This window comes from Pecten maximus, chromosome 3 (assembly GCF_902652985.1).
Source record: "Pecten maximus chromosome 3, xPecMax1.1, whole genome shotgun sequence".
In the NCBI taxonomy this organism is placed as follows: domain Eukaryota; kingdom Metazoa; phylum Mollusca; class Bivalvia; order Pectinida; family Pectinidae; genus Pecten; species Pecten maximus.
Window position 1 is genome coordinate 19,263,471 of NC_047017.1, and position 22,955 is coordinate 19,286,425.

Below are 22,955 nucleotides of genomic sequence, written 5' to 3' on the forward strand. Positions count from 1 at the left end.
ATATAAGAACCATGACCACTGTGTACACAGCATCTAAGAACCTTGACCACTCTGTACACACAGTATCTAAAAACCTTGACCACTGTGTGGACACAGCATATAAGTACCTTGACCACTGTGTGTACACAGCTTCTGAGAACCATGTCCATTGTGTGGACATAACATCTAAGAACTTTTACCACTGTGTGGATACAGTATCTAAGAACTTTAACCACTGTGTACACACAGTATCTAAAAACCTTGCCCATCGTGTGGACACAGCTTCTACGAACCTTGACCACTGTGTGGACACAACATCTAAGAACCTTGACCTCTGCATGGACGCAGCATCTTAGAAGTGAATACTTTGCCCACTGTGTGGACACAACATCTAAAACCTTGCCCATCATGTATACACAACATTTGCGAAACGTTGACCACTGTGTGGCACTGGCTATGAATGAGATGGAAAAAAAAGATGTACAGAATTCCATGATTTAAAAAAAAAAATTGTATTCTGTAACAAAATTCTATATTCTGTTTTCAAAGCATAAAGTAAAATTGGTTATACCTTTTTAACAGATTATTTAACATGGCAAATTATGTAATATCTGCATCCATTTTGTTTTTATGATGTTGTCAACTGCCAACAAGATTTTTTTTTCTTATTGTACGACTACATTCCATCACAAGTTATTGGCATCTAATGAAACATGCACCAACATATAGAATTTCGCCGAGCAAAATGTAAATGTTACCGCTACTTCTCAGGAACTGCTTGGACGTTCTTGATTTTTATGGCTTTTTTTTCTAGCGCTTCATGTTGAATTTGCCTCTGTCCAGTTGGCATTCATATTGACTATGAATGCCAACTGAAAGCCGTTCAATGCTTATATTTACCATCTCGATTTTTTTATTTGTCGTGCGATTTTTTTTTGAAATTTTCAAATTCAAATTTCAGTTGGCAGTTCATAAGCTGGTGAACTCGCAACTGAATTGGTAGGGTTATATAGTGGCAGTGCCATACAATGGTAAATATATAATGATGAAAAATTGAAAAATAAGCACAGTAATAATTATTACAAAAAAAAAAAAAAAAATGTTTTGTTTTATTCAAAGTGGTGGTTCATTTTTCATATATATTATAAATCATTATTGCCAATTTATAAAGTTAATAAAAAGCTTATGAACATTTATTAAATTTAAGATACCATCTCTATTAAGAGACCGTTTTTCAACTTCCCTTGAGTGGTCGCTTAATACAGATTCGACTGTATTACGTTTATATGGATATTCAAATTGGCAGTCATCCATCATTTTGGATTTTGACGTCTGAAACTACAACTATTTCTCAAAATCACTGATGAAGATCTCAAAACTAAATTAAAATGTGTTTAATATTTTGAACATTTATCAGATATTCAATGTAAGATATTTGAAGAAAGTTACTGCTATTTTAAGAACTTCTGAAATGATATTCTAGAGCTTTAATTTGGAGACATGTTCCCTCTCGAAAGTCACATGGCATTTTAGAGTCCTATTCAACATCCAAGATGGCCACCAGTGACCATTTTGAATTTTAACTCCTTGTTACGCTCAGTCTTAAATGTGAGCATGCACAACTAAAGACCAATTATTACTGTACTTTCTAACAAATGGTAATAACATATTTTCAGCCGTCAAAATCCATGATGGCCAGCTGTCATTATGTACGTGGTTGTCATTAAATCAAACGCATATATCTAGAAACCAAGGGAAACCTACACATGATTAAAAGCAATGTAGCAATGAATGAGAAATAGCTATAAATATACAAATAAAAACATAAATTTTCAAAATCCAAGACAGTCATCCATTTTAAATTTGAGCAGTTTCAAAATTGACCATGCAAAACTAGGGGGAAATGGGGGGGTCTACATATGAAATCTGACAAAGATCAATGAAACTGTTTTGTTATAAACAGTTGCACAGAACGCTTATATTGAAATAAATCATCAACACAGTGTAATATGGTTTTGTTTACATTTTATTTCGGTACACATCAGCATAATAAAATTTCAATTATAAAATTAAGTATAAAATTATAGTTTTATTAAGGTTTGTTTTAAAATCATAATAATTTCATTTAATAATGAATTTCGTTCCAGTTATTGTATTTTTTGGAATTTTTCATCTTTTTAAAAATCACATAATTGGTAAGTTTTTAGGGATGTTCTGCTTGAGTGTGTGAGGCAATGATTTTACATCAACGACTACACACGGCTTATAACCTAAATAAAATTTCAAATTACATGGCATTCATTTATCTATACATCACACAGCTATGTACAAGGCACTTCAAAGCATGCTATATACACAAGTAAACCTATTTCTACAGTAGGTCACAAGGTTGTCATGGCGATACCAATAGGCTCAATCTACACATAGCCTGAGTTGCCTCTGGCCCTGACACAAGACTTGGACATTCTGACAGCTAGATGTCTAGTGTATACTTGGACATATACTGACCAGACATCTTGCTGCCAGAATGTCCAAGCCTGGTGTAAGAACTGGAAAAAAAACTTGGGCTATCTATACCTGTACAATAATCACAAAATATTTGTTTGTAGTCAAAGGAAGTCTGCATACACATAAACACTTTTGCCACAAAATGAAAAGGGGGAGATAATCTTCTGTAATAAAATTGACTGCTAGGTTATATCGTGATAAGGTATGTCATTTTTTATTCTAGAATTTATGAAGCTTTCTACAAATCATATTTACAGTACAGGTACAAATATATGCACATCCCATGTGAATTATTAATCGCATATAACCAGCAAATTCAGATGACATAAAATAAAGTAGTTCAAAAACCTTCTCTTTACACAGAAAGAGGTTTGTAAAAAAAATTGATTGAAAACTCCCCAAGTGATCACTTTAAAATAGTCCTGTCCAACCAATGATTTATGGCAGTGTAAAATGTTTGTAACTAGTATGTAGCTACAATATCTCTTCATGCTATCATATGTTTTACTATACAATAGTAAAACAATCCATCATTATAGTACATTGTACATACATAGTAAATTTCAAACTACAATCATATTATGCATACAGCATGAAAGTAATTAATGACCCTGTAGATATGTTTGAACCGATAAACCATCGACTGGAACACTAGCAATGCCATTAATTATCAAAGATGTACCACACACATTAGATGCTGACACTGGTAACTAAAATAGGAGCATTGTATTCTTAGACCATTACTGTTGAGTTCTAATATCCTCCCTAATTTTGAGATTCCTTGCCCCAATTTTGCAATTCTACTTTGTTCATATGTTGAAACCAACTATAAGAATTTAGATCTAGTAATATTATCAACAAAACTTTACACATATATATATATATATATATATATACATAAAAGAAATTAGTCCTAATGAAACCCGTGATAGAGACGAAATTATTCGACAGAATAATCTCAACATACCCACTTTTGATAAAGATTGTAATTTTGATCACCCTGCATACCTTTTGGTATCCATACTCACAGCTAGGTACGTAATCTAATATCCACCCATTTCTACCTGACACTTGCTCCATCCCTTCATAGTTATATATATATACATATATATCTGGTGGTGCTAATGATCCAAGTCAGTTGATACTGGTTTTATCAACATTAAAAAACAAGGTTTTATACTAGCACTGAACAGTGTATCATGTACATGTACATGAACAGAAACACACTTTGATAAAAAGGATATCTGGGTTTGGACACCATTGTAATGCATATAATAGGTCATACAGGCAGAAGTTCACTTGAAAGTGCTTTATGTACATCACATATTTACAATATTTTCTACAGTATCAGGTAAAATCCATCTCATCAGGACCAGTTACAGTGATTGATTATTAGCAGTCTCCTTGTAGGTGTTAGTGGCTTCCTCACTGAACAACAAAGGGGAGGCATGTAATTGGGGCCAGCAGTCATTCCCAAAGGATACTACCACAACAGCAGATAGGCAAAATACAGGGACTGAACAGTAATGTTAGAGGGCAGCAGTCACATGGCCATGGGGTCACAACAGTGAGAATATCCTACATACTGATTGGTGATCTTTCTCAAACATCATGTCCAAAAATAAGCTTTCATTTGCACATGTAAAAAGAAGGGCATATGTCTAAATATAAATAAAATATCTACTAGTAAAATATTTCAAATTTGACCTTGAACTCATACCAGTACTAATACCAGTTGATCACGCTTCCTTTGAGGTGAAGACTAAAATACACATAATCTGCATTTGTGTAAACGAATAAGATGGCCCCGGGGTCCTTTGACCAGATATAGTTGTCAAAAGTTTTCTCCGTGTGTCAAAGGCCAAAATAATAGTAAAATATGACAGCTGGTTATCCAAACTATTCCAGAATTCCTGGTAATAACAGTAAAAATTAAATAAATCCTCGACGTAAAAAGAAAGTTAATCCTTCAGTAATGAAGATATTGATTATACACTGTTCCATGCCTGCCCACATGAATACATGATGTCCCATTTTGATGCATACAATTCATGAATGTACATATTGGGCTATCTATTTTTATATCGCATATTGATACAATTAATTATAAGCCTTAGCTCTGCTTCATCAAAGCTATTCAAAGTGTATCAAGACAGTTTTCTTTGATAGGCAAAATGTTTGATGCTTTCATTAAATTTAATGAAGCAAATAGGAAACGTCTGAACTAAGCTGTGCCACCATATATGGCCACCCAGATGAATGATTACATCAAGGGTAAAGTGTTAAAAATTGTGAGAACAGTAAACTTCTGGTCAGTTCAAATAGGTAGTTAGTTGGAATGTGATTTTTTAATCTAAACATCCAATAAGGTAGGAAAAGTAAAGTTTTTTGGCAAATGCCACCGAAATCTCAACCTCAGAATTCAAAGTTTTGACCTAAATTACAAAGCGAACATTAGATTCATGAAGGATGAATGGCTACCCGTTGAATATACCCTTATCATTTTTCACTCAGGCTCAGTAAATCATAATCAATAGCATTCAATTTTCCATTCATTCAAGAGGGAAAAAGAAGGATAAAGAAATATTCATCTATGTATTGAGAAAGGACAGTGAATCTGGCATCTTATATATATTATGATGCCACTATTTTGAATGGGCTGCTCAAGGCAATTTTTTCTGTTGTTACCTCATCATTTTTGCATGAAAACTGTTGTGAATAAGTATTTTGTAAAAAAAAACCACCTGCAATGTGTATTGCAGAAATGTAGTGAATTAACCACATATTTCACCTGTGCTTCAATTGGATCTGAACAGGAAAATTGGTGTATTCAATCAAGGTAAATAGAAAGCACCATTTTGATTGGTTCTTTATAAATTTTTGATGCTTCACAGGTAAAAGTAAAAAAGACCTACCAGTTATATTAACTCTTTAAGTATTATTGACAGCATTTATTTTTATTTATCATTATTATTTTACATTCAGTATTTCGTTTACATCTTTTCCAGACATTTGAAATAAACATAATCTGGTATGCAAAAAACTTCCTCCAATACACAAATGAAAAGTGTATTACTTAAGGGCTTATATAATTATATTATATATATATATATATATAGCTACATATTGGCTTTTCCGTAATACATGTATATACATGTATAATGATACATGCAAAAATGTAACAAGTTCAATTACCTGGTTTACACCTATTATGTTTTACACTTCATCGAAATTAAAACTCACATTCATTTTTCTGTAGCATGATTTTGTACAATTAGAATGGGTTCAACAATCATTATCAAATTTTGTTTTATCTGACCAAAGGTTTACTGTAACAAGATGCATGTAAGTCTATAAATCACAGTTTATTGTCCTAATTCGGTTACTGGTACATTTTACATTATAATGTAAGTCCACAGGTATGAAGGACCTATGTAAAAAACATCAAGTACTAACAAGTATATATATAGTACAATTAACAGCTACAACACCATACCAGCACTGTTCAAGTACTAGGAAGCACTACATCAAACACTTGGTATGGATATGCTAAGTTGTTGAAAGCCATGATTACCACTATAGGACTGTATAACATATGTACTTGTGTTGGGGTCATCTGTGCTAGTGCTAGTGCTATTTGCCTCCACTACCTCCGACATCTCTTCTGTTGAATCATCAGACAGTGTAATGATTGAGGAGTGTTGACTCTCCTTCTCCTCTTCCATATCCACAATGAGGCATTGGTAGTTGTCACCTTCAGGTCCACACTTTGTTGACGTGTCCTCTGCTTTATCCTCTTCTTCATCATCATCACCACTGTCAAAATACAGCAGCTTAAGGTCAGAGGAAGAAGACGATATGTGTGAAGAAGAAGATGGTGATGGGCTATAATATGGTTCACACTTTTCGTCACTGTCCGACATGCTACTGAAATTGTCCTGAAATTTTGTATTTAAAGAGCAACGTACACTCCTGCGAGGGGTTCCATACACAAAACTATCTGACAGATTAGAGGTATCACAGATGTCTACCTTTTTGCTTTTTCCACGGGGAAAAGTTTTGGGCGTATATATCCTTTTCTGCTTATGTTCCACGCTTCCATGCTTCTTATCTGAGATAGCCTGGCGTGTACCGAGAGCAGGGCCCGAGTCTATAGGCAAACTACTTTGTAGCACTGTATCAATCACAGAATCAGCTTTCTCACTCAGAGACTGTCTTGTAATTCGAGCTGGACTGGAGCCAATACATTCACTGTTTAACACAGAACGCAATACCATATCAGATTTGGGCCAATTATCCTCTGACTCTGCGTTTTCCGACTTACTATCATTTTCTTTCTTTACCACAAACTTCTTGCCTTTGTACTTGATGATCAGGCTTTTCTCATCATTAATGTTTTCTGCCTCTGTCTGATTTAGGAAGTTAATGTCATTTTCCATATTGCCTTTTTCTGTTCCAAGCAATGTTTGTAATTGTTCTCCTTTATGCCCATTCATTCCAGTCAACCAGCTTGTGATCGTCATCTGGCCCCGTGCAACACTCGATTGTAAACTTTTCTTCCTCCTTGTCTTCTTGGAAGCTTTCGGAATCTGTTCACTTGATTGCCATTTTAATGTCATTTCTGCACTTTGTGATACTAGGTCACAGCTGTTTCCTTCACTTTTGTCACATATTGAATCCGATTCCTTCCCACTTGCCAACAGGGACCTGAGAAGCCCCTTCTTTTTCACTGCAGTGTTGACAGGAATATCATCGGCAGACATTCCAGTATCTTCACTAGAACTGCTTGCAGCAACATGTGTTTTTGAAATATATTTCCCTTTGCTATCTTTTAAACGTAAAGGAGACTCACAAGCAGATTCAACATCACTACATGTGTTCTTTTGTGCTGCCCTCATAGCCCATTTTTTCTTTGCTGCAAGAGATTTTTTTCGAGAGTACAGTCCTTTACAATGACTCCATGGATCTGCATTTTTTTTCCTCGGTGGTGCTACCACGCCACTGGACTTTGATCTCTTCATTTTAATTTTTGGATCTTTCTTCATCCTTTCAAGTCTCTGCGTATCTGCTTGAGAAAGTCCTACCGATCTTGTTCTTTTAAACCCATTGCGGGCTCTTTTTGCTTGTATATCAAGGGCCGACTGTCTTGTGGACATTTTAACAGGCGATGCCTGGCTTGATTCAGGATTTGTAATTGTAGCTGTAGGTATTGTCTTGCTTGCTGACATACTACAATCTTCCTCCCCAGATACTTTTTGTCGTTTTGATGGGGAATTTTTCATGTATTTCTTACGCTTTTTTTGCTGACTCTGTGATGGTTCACCTGCATGGTATCCTTTGGATGTGGAAGGTTGACTGTCAGTGGAGTCCACAACAATTAATTCGTCATCTGTCTCCTCGTATGACAGACGAAGTACTGTGCCAGGTGACAAAGTACTGGAAGGCGGCGGGGAAGAAAGAGTTGAAGTCTTTGTGGGAAGTTTTTTCTTCACCAGTTGATCAGATTTGCCTGGGTATTCACTCTTACATTTGCTGTCCAAGTCTACTTTAACAGGTTTACTTGACACGGTAGACTTTTCTTTTGTTGTAGTTTTCTGCTTTCCTTTAGACCCTACAAACAGGGAAAATATTGCATTAGCTTACAAGCTAATTCTTCAAAAGCAGGTAATTCGTATTATGCCATAGAACTTATCATATTAAGTGCATAACTGGCTTGTACATGTCCTGCTATGTAAAATAGTCATGTCAACATAAATGATACACATTTACAGTAACATTACAGCATGTCTCTATTTGGGACATCATATAAGTGTCTGGTACTCGGGTAATAAAGATGCAATTTACAAGTTGAAATATGCCCTTATAAGAAATCTGACAGTAAGCCATGTAGTAGTTATGTGAAAAATAGAATCTTGCATCAGGTGTCAAGGTTATATGGAATATATTTTCTTTATCCAGTAATCATGGATGCTTGTGGAAAATGTATGCCCAAATTACTATACACGAGCTCCAGGAAAACAAGAATACTGTGTATTGCTAAAGCAATACATATCCCCCCTATCAGCCCCATAAAAAGTGACCTTGACCCAAGAGTGCTGACAAATATAAGGCATTATGCACGTACAAGGAAACCCTAGTTCCCCCAGTTACACAAGTAGGGGGCTAAAAATATCAATTTTATATGTTAGTTATTTTAATGTCTGATGGTGTCTTTCTGTGCGACATGGTACATTTACTTAACAAATTATTGACAAGTTAGGTACATTGGGCAAAACAAGAACCAATATGTTTGACATTTGGTATCAAACTGCTGTTCAGCAGCATGCAGAACTTACTTTTCATATCAACAGCCTTACAATCCTGACAGACATCTTCACTGCCAACCTTGGAGAGACTGTGGCAGCCTACATGTGATCCCTGTGATCCACACCAGTTACATACGATGATCTCCCACTTCCTGTTGACAAAAACAATAAGAGAATAAATAAAATCAAAGCAAGTGGGGAGACTTGCAACCATTTGTCTAAAGTGGTCAAGTGTGACCTTGGGTCCTTTATACTTTGACTGATGACCACCAAAATATAAGGAGTAAGAATTTAGGTCACCTTAATTTAGTGTACATAAAAATTTAATCTGAGGAAGGGCTCACAAGATTTCTTGTACACAAACAAGCATGCCAGGTATTGCTAAAGCAAAACATGTCCCCTACCGGCCCTCGCTAAAAATAGTAACAGTGACCTTGACCTGGAACTAAAAAACCTTGAAACTCAAACCCGATCTGTAGCTACTCATAATGAAGTTACATACCAACTTTCACCAACATACCAAGAAGCATGGCTGAGAAAAGTGTGGAAAACTGAGTGGGAAGACTGACAGACTGACCGACAATCGGACGAACGGACAGTGTCACTGGTAGGAGACTAATACGCCTTCTGAGCTTCTTCAGCAGCTTTCATTTCAAAAGTGTGACCTTTGATCTTGTAACCTTAACCAGTGATCATCTTAATCTCATCACATCCCCTCTCTAATGACAGACATACAAATCAAAATAAATAAAACACAAAAATTTGGTTAATTATTCCCCCATTGATGTTAGGCAAAAGGTCTAAAAGGCTATGTGCAATGAAATGTGTACCATCCCACCTTTATTTATCAATCAGTTAGACGAAGTTACTCACTGGCCATCCTGATTGTAGTCCCTGCCCTTAGGACAATGACAATGTCTAGCGTCACAGTGCAGGTATCGTTCTAACAAGTCACGGAAAGCATCCGGCTCGGTCTCCCAAGCAGCATCTCTGATGACATATTATAAAATAATAGAAATTATTTCATGAAAATTAAGAAAATGCATACGTTACGGAACCTACAGAATTAGGATTGTTATGAACATACCAGGAGCCTGATAATAGAACAGTAAAGTTTTTTTGTTTGTGCACAAAATGAAATCTGAATCCAAGATTTACAGGTTTGTATCAGCAGTTGTCAACACAAACAAATTTTCAAAGTACAGGGTCTGCAATGTCAATATAAATTTCAGATGTCCTTCCAAGTACCATCAAAGATTCTCCATAACAAGTAGCTGTCAGCTTCAAGCTGATGTTAGTGTAATAACATACAGCTACTAGTAATATATCATGCTTGGTTCTTAGAAAAGATGACTGAAATAAAAAATCATGACTGTTTTAATTTTGCTACTAAATGTGTTATAAGATTATAATGTTCACTCACTGGTCTGGCAGGTAGATACCAAACTTGAGCATCTCCTCCTGGAATATCTCCTTATTATTACACAGTGGACACTTGAAGAAATACAGCCCAGCTGTCTGTGCATGTTTCTGTAATAAAGGAAACCATCAACACCGAACACAATCACAGGATTAAAGGCAAAATGCCTATCATTTTAGTCTCCAATTGATGACTTGAAACGATTAACAAGATCATAATTATTTCAAATACAGCCAATATACTTTTAATATCACTTTCTTGATCAGTTATACTTTACATTATATGTAACCTGATAGATCATGCAGTGGAATATGCTATGTACTAGTCTATCCATGTAATATCAATTAAAATTTCTTCATAGAAATTTGAAATAAACATCTTTCAAGTATCTCAAAGATAGTCATGATCAATTTATAAATTTTGTACATAATCTAAGCTGAAGTAAATGAATACCAACCGAAATACAAGAGCGATGGAACCAGGAATTACGACAACACGGAGCCCGCAGAGTTTCATTGGAGGCCCTTGTCTCTACAGATGTCATACAGATAGCACATGTTGTGTTGGCAGTACCATAGAAGGCCAGGCGGTCACTAACAGATACCATCTGTCTCGGTCTATGGTCCTCGCAAAATGACCTGTCACATAAATGTATAATACCACCATGTATTTGTCAAGAGATACATTTCCCAACAGGACATCAATGAAAATTAAGATCTTGCAGACACTTGTGTCACTCTTTAACAAAAAATACTTGAAGGGAAATATCCATGACCATATTTGTTACTTGTTACTTATGTTCATGAACGCTGACAGAACACTGACTATGGTCAATGAGATGAAACCAAGCAATGGGCTCAGTCATGTAGATGGTTAACCAGTAACTAATAAACTTACATTCTTTATGTGCTGGGCCTTTTTCTTTCTTTTTTTAACATTCCGTCCTTTAAAAGCCCAACACATAGCTAAAGAGCTAAACTATATATATATATCTATAGAAGTCATACACCTACTGAAATATATATACAAGATCACAGAGGGACTTGGTGCCCACCATTAAATGACCTTTACTGAATCTCTGCAAGACTGATATTTCTCTACTTTTTCTCTTCTTTCTCAAAATCATTTGAAAACAAAAACCTACATACTAAATCTGAGAAAGGTCCATTAAGAACTCTCTGAGAAATAGGGTTAACAAACGTCAATTAGTACATGAGAAATCTAAATGAAATTAAAGGCATATCCATGAAGAACTTTCTGAAAAATAGCCATAAAAAACTTACTGACCAAATTCAAAATGGCCGTCTGTTGGCAATCTTGTAATCTGGTCACTCCTAAAATTGAACATGCACAACTAGGGACCTGGGGGAACCTATGTAAGAAATTTGACATCACAATGATTGATTGAGTGATTCTCCAGAAATAGTGATAGCTAGAATTGTTACAGGCCGAATGGATGGACACTGGACGAAGAGCGATTTGAATAGTCCACCACCTGATGAAGGTGGGTTCAAAATACAAAACCAACCACTGTTGTAATCAGTTCTCTTTTTCCAATGCAATCCCCTGCATACTGTTGGGTATCCAGGCAATAGGTGATCATGAACCGTACATTTTTCAAATGAAACAACACCTGTGTAAATATGTTATCATTCTTTACCTGAAGGAGTCATAATACTGGTGTAGAGTTCCACTGGTTTTTCCACATCCAAAATGGAATACACGCCGACAGGCTCCGACTACACAGCCAATGGTAGCACCCTTCTGTTTACAGTACGTACAGCGCTAAACAATAAGACATGCTCCAAAATGACAAGACTGTAGCAATGGATGGTACTGATTGAGAAGTTTATTGTTTGGAAGTAGTAATAAGACAACAATCACATTTGATGATCAAGATTTATGTATGATAATTAGGTACAGCTAGCTTTGGCATAAGTAACTGTTTTTGTATGGTTTCAAAACCAGTCATGACTTGTCCAAGACTCTTGTCAAGATAACTGTTTACAAAACTTTGGTCCCCGATACTGGAAATTAGAAATGCTACCCTGACTCTGGAAGCCATTTTAAAAATTTTTTTTGGTCCTAACAAAATGGCTATTGAAACCAAAGTTTTATATTGAAGAAAATATATAAAATTAACTGTAATGTAATGAATTATTGTATCAGTTATCAGTTTATCAGTTCAAATTAGTTTTGGGTATATCCAATTTCCAACAAATAGTGTATTTGAATTGAAATATGGGAATTCCTTCTTTCCGATACCCAAGTCTCAAGTTCTCAACAAATATGAAATATTTAAGATTGTAGGGAAAGCATATTATAATTGTTTAATGTGATCCTCACCAGTCTTACTCCTCTGCGTACTTCCTTCATGATATCTTCAGGCATGAAGCCAAAGATACCTTCATCTTCTGACTTGCCCCCTTGACTTAAACCACTTGAAAACAGCTGAAATAAAAGGAATTAAAAAAAGAATTATATGAAAGTAAAAACTGTACCATTGGCATGAAACTTAATCAACCCATTTCATTGCAAGTGATTTCACCTTGTGTTAATTCTACCAGAAGCAGGCAAGAGGAAATGTAGATAGTGATGATATGAGCGTTACATATTTAGAAAACATATATTTTTTATTTCTCAGCATGGCTGGATCTCTGACTGGCATTAGCAGAGTGAGCAGAAACATCAGCACACACTTCAATTATTTTTTCCAAGATTTTTTTTAACAAAGCACTGTGAACATTCAAGTACTTCTTAAGATTTGTACAATACTACAAAACATCATCATATGAAGTGACAACATGAACATGCCAGCCGATGGTTTTGGCTTTCTTATAAATTGACATAAAAGTGGATTAGAAAATATTTCATGCTAACTTGCCTCTTTGTGCATTAGAAAAGGTATTTCATGCTCACTGCAAAAAGTGTAAAAAAAACCCAAATGTTTTAAGTTTTGATTGAAAAGCTTCTTGCTCATCATTCTTACCATGCAGAAATAATGGACAGTGAGGCCACATTTTTTAATCATTTTTCCAAACACTTCTTCATTGTCTTCAGCAACATTGCAGAATGCACAGACATTGGGATCAACCACAACTGGAACATAAAGTGAAGGTAGTAAATTAAATAAGTAAATTACATTTTGTATGTCGCCCTTACCAATATCAGTATCTTGTCATGCATCCCCAAGACTGCATAAATATGGTAAAGATCAATTTTGTGCCATGTGTCCTTCGATTCAGAAATGGCGATATCATATTAAAGTTCATAACTGCAATCTTGCTTTTCCAATCAGTCTCTTTTAATAGAGATATGCAGATATCTAAATATAAATAAATAGGACATGAAAAAAAAATTCAGCATCATCGGTCCTTCAGGGGCAAGTTTGGGTTCAAAAGTACTTGCCCAGAGTTCAAACATGTCAGTCCAATTAAACTGAATTAGTAGTATCTTATATTATCAGATTACTCTGAGAAAAAGGTAAAAATTTTGAGAAATTTCCAGTAGGGCAAGTTTACGTAGTCACCAATATTTACTTGCCAACAGACCAAATCTACAGGCCTTGTTTTTGTTTTGTTGTTTTTTTCTCGCCCAGATAAAGACCAAAATTTGATCACAGGTACATATACAGAGACAACAAGAGCTGCTTAATGTTTGGTATTGTTTCACAATGATCAATAATCACCTGAAACACTCTGTCTTCTTTTTTTGGAGGAAGGCATCTTGATGTTTCTGTAAAATACAACAAAATGTAACAGTAATCAATATCAAAATTTAAACAGGACTCCATACTTAAAATAAACAATTTAATAGAATTTATGAATTACACTGATTTTTCCCCCCAAGGACAATTATATTAGATAATCATATAGATTTTTCTCTAATCAGTCATATCAGTGATGAAGATTTTTTCGATGCCAGTGCTGGAGCTTGCTTGTGCCTTTAGCTAGGGTACGATACTACGATACAAAACATTGGTATACTTGCCTAGGACAGTTTACACAAAAAAAAACTTATGCTCATGTGTCAACCTATTTTTTTAACTATACACTTTCATTTTACCCCATCAAAACCATTACAGCATGCATATGCGCATGACCAATCTGTTTTACACTATCTCTTCAGGGCAGTAGAGCTAACTTTCATGTATCCGTGGCGTGGCTTGTCAACCTATTTATATACACTCTGTCACTCCAGAAACATTTTATCTTATTATCCATTTTCACTTTTGATATAGTCTTGATTTGTTTTGCCAGAAACCTAGGCTCAAATACTTCAAGATATTTTACTGTTCATTGTCAAGTCCTTTCAATATTTACCCTCTAGTGATGCAATGCACGGTCGTCGTGTCGTTGCACGTACGTTATCGAAGTTTAAATGGAATGGGGTACCCATATGATTTCCGGATCATCGGAATGAAATAACACAAGGAAATCGTGCCTAATCGCACCAACCGATAGGCCTAATGTTACTTTATTATCTAGATAGTGAACGTTAAATAAATAAACATGCAATCAATAATTAGTGTAGGTCCATGTCTTATTGGGAATGCATGCTGCTGTCGCTGCTGCCGGATGTGTACGTAGCACCTGTTGTTTTGATAGAGCATAAGCATTCAGTGATGCGAGCAACAGCTCCCGACCTCTTGCCCTCCAGGATTTCAAATAAGAGGACACGTGGCATACTCACTGATCATTTGTTGCAATAAATATGCATTCTGTAAATGTATATACCTTGTTTAGTAAATTTATGGTTATAATAGCCCGTCTTTCGTTCGCTAAGACATCACAACCACATCATAGCACCCGTTCCTCCGCTGTTTTCAAACCTTGCGGCGGGTGACATTGTCACGTGACAAAATTAGAACTCATATTTTGATGACGATTTTCCAAGATGTCGGCTTCCACGGTGGTAAGGGTCATAGGACAGTTCATTTCTATTGGTATACACCAATCACACATATGCTTATTTCTTGTTTTCTCTTGAAACGGAAACTATGCCATGTTTTATGGGGACTCTTGTGAAACGTCATCAATGTGAATTAAAGAAATTGGAATAATTCCATAAAAAATGTCAAAGGGAAGTAACTCATTTTTGTACTCTCTTTTCTGTACATATACAAAAATCTATTACATGTCCCTGATATACTGGACAAAACGCTAGACTAAGATCCATATTGATTATGGTTACAGTTACGCAAAATTGTTATAACTTATCTTTACATATAACACATGGGTACATATCGCATGCGAATACCACAAGCATCATGGTTACGTCATTTAAATGGATGCAATATATTAAAATGGCACAGTAATATGACAAGTCCGAATTTTCTGACGATCTTGCTATGCAGAGAAATCGTCATAAGACAGCTTTAAAAGCTATATTAGCATCAGAACCACTCAGATGATATAATGGCTGGCCGTTTGTTGTTTTGTGCTATTTGATTATTATTCAATTGTAGTAGTTATCTTATTGATTGAAAATAGAAATACATATGTATCTTTAATAGTCAATTTAAACTGTTATGTCAAATCAGAGACGTATATACCCTGATATACAAGTCTCTGGTTAACTTAAACTTGTGCTCTTGGCGTAAACACATTTTACTTATATGGTTAATTGCTGTATATGTAATGTATATATATTATGGTGGTATTAAGTGCACAATAAAAATTTTTAACCTTTAATTTGTTTTCAGATGGAGTTTGCTGTCAAAATGACATGTGAGGGATGTGCAAAGAGTGTGAGATCAGCACTTGAAGGAGTGGATGGTATGCCTGACATAAGCTAGAATTTTTTTTTTTTTAAATGACAACAATAATGAGATTTATATATGATATAATAGCATCAATATAAACCTTGTTGTTAGGAGTAAACATTAACAACATGTGTTCTTAAAATAGTACATAATATTGTAATTATGTATTTCTGATAATGTTAACAATGCAGATGTTGAAATCTGAAAAATGAAGAATTAAATGTTTAATATAGTTACTCCTAGTATGTATGATATGTTCAGAATTAATAAGATACAACATGACTTATATACATGTATCAGCATATATATGGGGAGATAACTCTTACAAGCTGTACTCAAACAAGTCTGACATGACCACAACTATGGTACATCTAGTAATATATGTAAGTGTATATATGGGGGATAAAATCTGATAAGCTGCTTTGGTGATAGCATTTTATGAGTTTACCATATCCTATTAATTACTTCTTTTGTACAAATAATTCAAAACCTTTAAAAAGTTGCTCTGAAGATAAATATTCTTCGGAATCCCTTGTTAATTAAGTTTAATTTATTGCTGAGAATATGAATATTTTTCAGGAATCAAATCTGTAAAGATAAATTTGGAGAATGAACAAGTGATTGTAGAGGGAACCCTTCCATCAAACAGTGTAAAAGACTTAATAGAGGCTACAGGAAAACCTGCAGTATTGCAAGGATATGGGTCCAGCACAGGTGAGAATCTGTATAAGACCTGCCATTGGTTATAGCTATTTTACCTCAACAGGGGTTATAACCAAGCACTCAAAATCTAAAGAGACGTTAAGCTAGAATCTGAGTCCATGAATATATGATGGTGTCATAAGGTCCTTGTATTTCAGTTTCTTATAATTTTTTTTCCAAAACTCCTATTGACCAACTACAAAATTCAGTTTAAAGTTATTAATCGGAATGAGTAATTCAAAGTACAACTGTATGTGTATATGATTTGTAATCAAATAATATCCCTAAGGCTGGGAGGAGTAATGGGCTGGCATGATAGGATCAATGATAAAAGAAAAGTCATACATCCCCCTCAGTACATATATGCTTGATGAAATTTCTCAAGGAAAATCTTCAGGAGTGAAAGGGTTGATAAATGTCTCCTTTCATTAACTTCGTGAATTTATTGTTTCATTTTTGAAGTTGCCAAACCAAAACAAACTGCTGCAGCAGTGGCCATGATGGAGGCAGGAAACACTAATGTCAAAGGAGTTGTGAGGTTTGTGCAGACAGATAATGATACTTGTGTAGTGGATGGTACAATGGATGGACTACCACCAGGAAGACATGGACTCTTCATACACGAGTGTGGCGACTTATCCAATGGCTGTAATAGGTATACACAAAACTCAAAACTTTCAACCCAATGCATATGTCTATTCCTATGGTTGCCTGCTGTAGGTTATATTCAGATTTTAAAACTCTCAAACCATATACATAAACTGTTATTGTCTTTAACAGGTACATAAACAATGTACATGTGACTAGTGTGTACAAATGCTTAAACTTCCAAACTTCCATGTCTTAATATATTGAAGGTGTTTTTGTTAATCTGTTTTTCATTTGAAATCCAGTAAAACTTGTTGTAAGAAACTCCACAGGATCAGAGGAAATACACATGTAATTTGTTATATCGGACATTTGTTATAGAGATTTTGAAATATATATGGCTAGTCCAAAGTCAGGGATTTTAATTTACATTTGTCTTAAAGAAGTTTTATTGTGACAAATGTCAAATTGATCTTTTTACAACTAATAAGCTTTTTTTTTCGATTTGCAAAAATACATAATTTCAATCTAAAACAGTATTTATTGAGTGGGAGTGGGAGTATATATTGGAATAATCTTTTAAAGCAAAATGTTTTTTTCATTCCAAACATTATGTTTGCCTTTGATAAATACAAATTATTTAGTAAACAAGCTTTGCTAAAATATAATTTTTCATTTGCTTTAAAACTTAAAGCTTTAAAATTGTGAGACATCTTAATCATGTTTTGATTTAGAACCAATTAAGCAATCAATTTGTTTAGTACAATTAGGTATTTTATTTTTACTTTTAACTCTACAGTTGTAAAGTGCATGTATAATATACATACATCATTATTTGTTTTAAATTCACTTTTTTCCAGTTGTGGAGATGTTTTTGGCAAAATGGGGCCTTTGACAAAAAAGGTTGGTGATTTATTAATACCATGCATATAATATCAAATCTTTGTTATTTATAGGTTTTGTCTGTATCCCCATATTTAAAATTTCATGAGTTAATTAATTTTTCAAGACTATACGTACAAAACATGGTTCTGCCTCTTTACCTTACACATATTTTATTTGATATAAAGGCCCAAATGTGATTTTCACCAAATAAAACACATTTATGTTACTATTTATTCCATTTTTGTGTTAATTTAACTTATCTCGCTTTGTTGTTTGAAAGCGTACAGACTAAAGGATACAGGAGTTGTACTTTTTGGCCTTTTTGTTACAGGTAGCTGGAGCTATGGGTGATATAGTGGTCCATCCCGATGGACGGTCAGAGTTTCATATGATCAATAAAAATGTCAAAGTCTGGGATGTGATTGGCCGGTCCATGGTTATTCATGAGGAAGACACAGATGCGCGAATTCAAAATAAATTGGAAAATAGGTAAGTTAGAGATTTTTCTGTGGTGCGCTGTAAGAATGGTTCAATTATATTTGATTGATTTCACTTTTTTTGGCAAACAATTATTAAAACAGTCTGTTAAGGGGAAAAATGTATGAAATATATTGAAAGATGGATCTTGATTAAGAACCAGTAGTACAGTAATAGATGCTGAGAGTTGCCAGGCTAAATGTATCTGGACCGGTTTAAAGGCTTGATACTTTGTAAGCTTACCTGCCAAAAGGCCAGGTGATGTTTTGCTGTGGTACATTGTCCATTGCCTACATCCTACGTCCTACATCAACTATTTTTTTCAAGCGACTTTTTCTTAAAAACAAAAAAGCCACATGATGATTATTTGGCTAGTACAAGTTCTAACCAAAAGACCTAGAATTCTGATACATGTATTTGGCTGGTAGGTTCCAGAGATGAAGCCTGACAAAGTTTGTGGAATGAACCTTGATCCAAACTCATTGGAACAGGAGTCAATTATGATAAAACACAAGAACAACTTCATTATCATCAAAGTCAATGAATACTTGAGGGATGCAGGCCTATGAGGCCTCTTTTATTTGGAAATACATGTACTTTCTTCTGTTTAATCTTGTTATTTTGCTGATTTTAAAGTATTGTTACTTTTGTCAAGTAATTTGTTACTTTGTTCTGTTACAGGTTAAGTGTGTGGTATCATTGTTACTTTTGTCAAGTAATTTGTTACTTTGTTGTGTTACAGGTTAAGTGTGTGGTATCATTGTTACTTTTGTTAAGTAATTTGTTACTTTGTTCTGTTACAGGTTAGTGTGTGGTATCATTGTTACTTTTGTTAAGTAATTTGTTACTTTGTTCTGTTACAGGTTTAGTGTGTGGTATCATTGTTACTTTTGTTAAGTAATTTGTTACTTTGTTCTGTTACAGGTTTAGTGTGTGGTATCATTGTTACTTTTGTTAAGTAATTTGTTACTTTGTTCTGTTACAGGTTTAGTGTGTGGTATCATTGTTACTTTTGTTAAGTAATTTGTTACTTTGTTCTGTTACAGGTTTAGTGTGTGGTATCATTGTTACTTTTGTTAAGTAATTTGTTACTTTGTTCTGTTACAGGTTTAGTGTGTGGTATCATTGTTACTTTTGTTAAGTAATTTGTTACTTTGTTCTGTTACAGGTTAGTGTGTGGTATCATTGCCAGGTCAGCAGGGCTGTTTGAGAACAGTAAGAAGATCTGTTCCTGTGATGGCATTACTTTGTGGGATGAGCGAAACGTTCCAGTGGCAGGCGATGGACGCAAATCTAAAATGTAATCTGAGCACTGGACAAAGAGTTCTATCATCGTTTTCATGAAATATGAGAAGTAAAAAATAGATTGGTGATAAAAAGACAGAAAATTTTTGATGAAGTTAAAATATTTCAGACAACAGACTTCTGAAGCTATGGAATACAACAATGTGATACTGATTTATGTTGTGACTTGTGACCCTGATAACTCAACACCAGATATATCAACAAGGAAGAAACGTTGAACATTATCTCCATCTTTTAGGAAAATTGACAGAATTGCAATATGGGGAAAAGTAACAAATGTGATTGAGCGGTGCTTTAATAACCTGTGGTTTGATCGAATTACTGTGACAATAATATGTACATGAAACTTAGATGTTAAACAGGTGTACTAATCATGTAATTTGTAATCCAGGATGATCTCTTTTGCTTTTAATGATGATTTGATATATGTTATTTTGCAATTCTTATTTATTTTCTCTTTAAAAATATGATAAATATACAAATTGCTGGAAATCCAATGGCTTTAATATAGATATACTTACCAGGTAACTTATCATATGACCCATGGAATATGTCAAAATATATTTATCAGACTCGTTGTCAGGCATTTGATTGGTCCAAGGAAAACAAAAAAGCAAAACAGCTGACCAATCACAATCCTGATATATTGCCTTTAAGGACCCCACTCTAAAACCACAGGGACTTGACATGTTCCAATCCTATGACCAGAATGAAATATTTAACCCAAGGGTCACTTCTGTGGGTTGGAATCTGGGGATAAAAAAATCATGAGACCTGGTGTATACATATATATCCATGGCAGATTTGTCTAGATTGCTACAACTCTACCTTCTGGGACACTGTGTCTCCAACCTCCTGTATTGTATATTTAATTTTGGTTCATAGGAACATGTCAAGCCCCTGTGACTCAAACCAAAGCCTGGTTTTCATTAATGGTACCACATGATTTCTTTTAATTATGAAAGTGATAGATATACGATTCCCTGTCCCTGTCCTGATGGCTCATACAGTGCTATTAATTTTGTTAAACGACATATTCAAAGGTTATGTTGAAGGTAAAGAGGAAACCCTTCGACATTGAAGATGAAATTAATTGTACCTTTACTTTGATAGTTGTTTTGAAATTGAAAAATCCAGATGTGTAAATCTGCATTTGATTTTACATCAATTATCATAATTGTTATGTTATGAAAGATGTTGTTAATAAGTACATCTAATGTTATTTGGAATAAAACGATATGTACCAGTACTAGATCATAACTATAATGTATTCATATATTTGAAAACAGTTGCCATATATTGATTGTATGAGTTGTTCACATTCCTGGGCGGGGCATATTTCATTATAATATTAATGTACAATGCCCGTTTTGTCAGTTAATAATAGATGATAAAAGGCCCTTAAAATATAGACAAGTTGTCAGTTAATAATAGATGGTTAAAGACTATTAAAATATAGACAAGTTGTCAGTTAATAATAGATGGTTAAAGACCATTATAATATAGACAAGTTGTCAGTGTCAGTTAATAATAGATAGTTAAAGGCCATTAAAATATAGACAAGTTGTCAGTTAATAATAGATGGTTAAGGCCATTAAAACATGGACAAGTTGTCAGTAAATAATAGATGGCTAAAGGCCATTAAAATATAGACAAGGTGTCAGTTACTAATAGATGGTTAAAGGCCATTAAAATATAGACAAGTTGTCAGTTAATAATAGATGGTTAAGGCCATTAAAATATGGACAAGTTGTCAGTTAATAATAGATGGTTAAAGACCATTATAATATAGACAAGTTGTCAGTTAATAATAGATGATAAAAGGCCATTAAAACATGGACAAGTTGTCAGTTAATAATAGATGATAAAAGACCATAAAAATATAGGCAAGTTGTCAGTTAATAATAGATGGTTAAGGCCATTAAAACAAAGACAAGTTATCAGTTAATAATAGATGGTTAAAGACCATTATAATATAGACAAGTTGTCAGTTAATAATAGATGGTTAAAGGCCATTAAAATATAGACAAGTTGTCAGTTAATAATAGATGGTTAAAGACCATAAAAATATAGACAAGTTGTCAGTTAATAATAGATGGTTAAAGGCCATTAAAACATGGACAAGTTGTCAGTTAATAATAGATGGTTAAGACCATTAAAATATAGACAAGTTGTCAGTTAATAATAGATGGTTAAGGCCATTAAAACAAAGACAAGTTGTCAGTTAATAATAGATGGTTAAAGACCATTAAAATATAGACAAGTTGTCAGTTAATAATAGATGGTTAAGGCCATTAAAATATAGACAAGTTGTCAGTTAATAATAGATGGTTAAAGTCCATTAGAATATGGACCAGTTGTCATTTATAAATTTCAATTTGATTGTAATGTTTCTCTGTGAGAGTAGATACTGAAAGATATGGAGAGTGACTGATGTAAAATTTGATGTATTTATAACTTAGAAAGTCAATATGATTAAAACCAGATCCATAATACCAATCTGATACTACATTCCAGTGTTTGACTGGAACATTTGGACTGGAATGCAGAGTATCAGAGTTTTAATCAGATTGTTGGAGTGTTAATGTATGTTTTGAAATTTTAGTGATGGAAGTTTTAATTTTTCTGTTGATATGTCTTCAAATAAAGCGTAAATCTCACCTGTTTGCAAAACTTTATTTTATATTATTTAATTTATGACACTGTTTGAGTAAGCAGTGCTTAGTCAGTTACATTTTAATCATGTCATTGCTTTACTGTCTAATAAACAAAATGTAACCTGTATCAAGGTTGAAAATGAAATAAAAGAATTATAAAAATACATGAGGTTCAAATGTTATTATTATGAGATAACAGTGCTGACGATTATCTGACTTAAATTAAGTATGTGTCGGGCAAAAATACAACTAAGAAATCATAAGACTTGTGTAGGAGGGACTGAAGTTTCATGCCTTTTACTAATTCCACGATCACTAAGGTGATTTCTGTTTTAATTTGCACAAGTCCAGTTGTATACATGTAG

General features: G+C 34.2%; 2 protein-coding genes across 2 annotated transcripts; one reads left to right on the forward strand and one right to left on the reverse strand.

Moving 5' to 3' along the window:
* Nucleotides 1-1,987: 1,987 nt before the first annotated feature.
* On the reverse strand, nt 1,988-15,059 carry LOC117323478 (uncharacterized protein DDB_G0284459-like). Its single transcript, XM_033878726.1, has 10 exons — nt 14,949-15,059; nt 13,901-13,947; nt 13,202-13,311; nt 12,559-12,663; nt 11,873-11,997; nt 10,670-10,850; nt 10,216-10,322; nt 9,666-9,782; nt 8,823-8,944; nt 1,988-8,098 (listed from the first exon to the last, which is right to left on the reverse strand). The coding sequence occupies exons 2-10, from the start codon at nt 13,935-13,937 to the stop codon at nt 6,015-6,017; spliced, it is 2,988 nt and encodes a 995-aa protein (XP_033734617.1). The 5' UTR covers nt 13,938-13,947; nt 14,949-15,059; the 3' UTR covers nt 1,988-6,014.
* A 9-nt stretch (nt 15,060-15,068) lies between these two features.
* On the forward strand, nt 15,069-22,754 carry LOC117323479 (copper chaperone for superoxide dismutase-like). Its single transcript, XM_033878727.1, has 7 exons — nt 15,069-15,126; nt 15,917-15,989; nt 16,556-16,690; nt 17,141-17,333; nt 18,127-18,169; nt 18,483-18,640; nt 19,797-22,754. Exons 1-7 carry the CDS (start codon nt 15,109-15,111, stop codon nt 19,930-19,932), a joined length of 756 nt encoding a protein of 251 aa, XP_033734618.1. The 5' UTR covers nt 15,069-15,108; the 3' UTR covers nt 19,933-22,754.
* The last annotated feature ends 201 nt before the right edge of the window (nt 22,755-22,955 follow it).

Coding starts and splice junctions, on each gene's coding strand:
- LOC117323479 (XM_033878727.1), top strand. Junction 17,334..18,126: donor TTATCCAATGGCTGTAATAG/GTATACACAAAA, acceptor ACTTTTTTCCAG/TTGTGGAGATGTTTTTGGCA. Junction 18,170..18,482: donor TGGGGCCTTTGACAAAAAAG/GTTGGTGATTTA, acceptor TTTTTGTTACAG/GTAGCTGGAGCTATGGGTGA.
- LOC117323478 (XM_033878726.1), bottom strand. CDS start 13,937: ATGCCTTCCTCCAAAAAAAGAAGACAGAGTGTTTCAG. Junction 10,851..11,872: donor CAGTATTATGACTCCTTCAG/GTAAAGAATGAT, acceptor TTTATGTGACAG/GTCATTTTGCGAGGACCATA. Junction 8,099..8,822: donor TAAGGCTGTTGATATGAAAA/GTAAGTTCTGCA, acceptor CCCTGTTTGTAG/GGTCTAAAGGAAAGCAGAAA.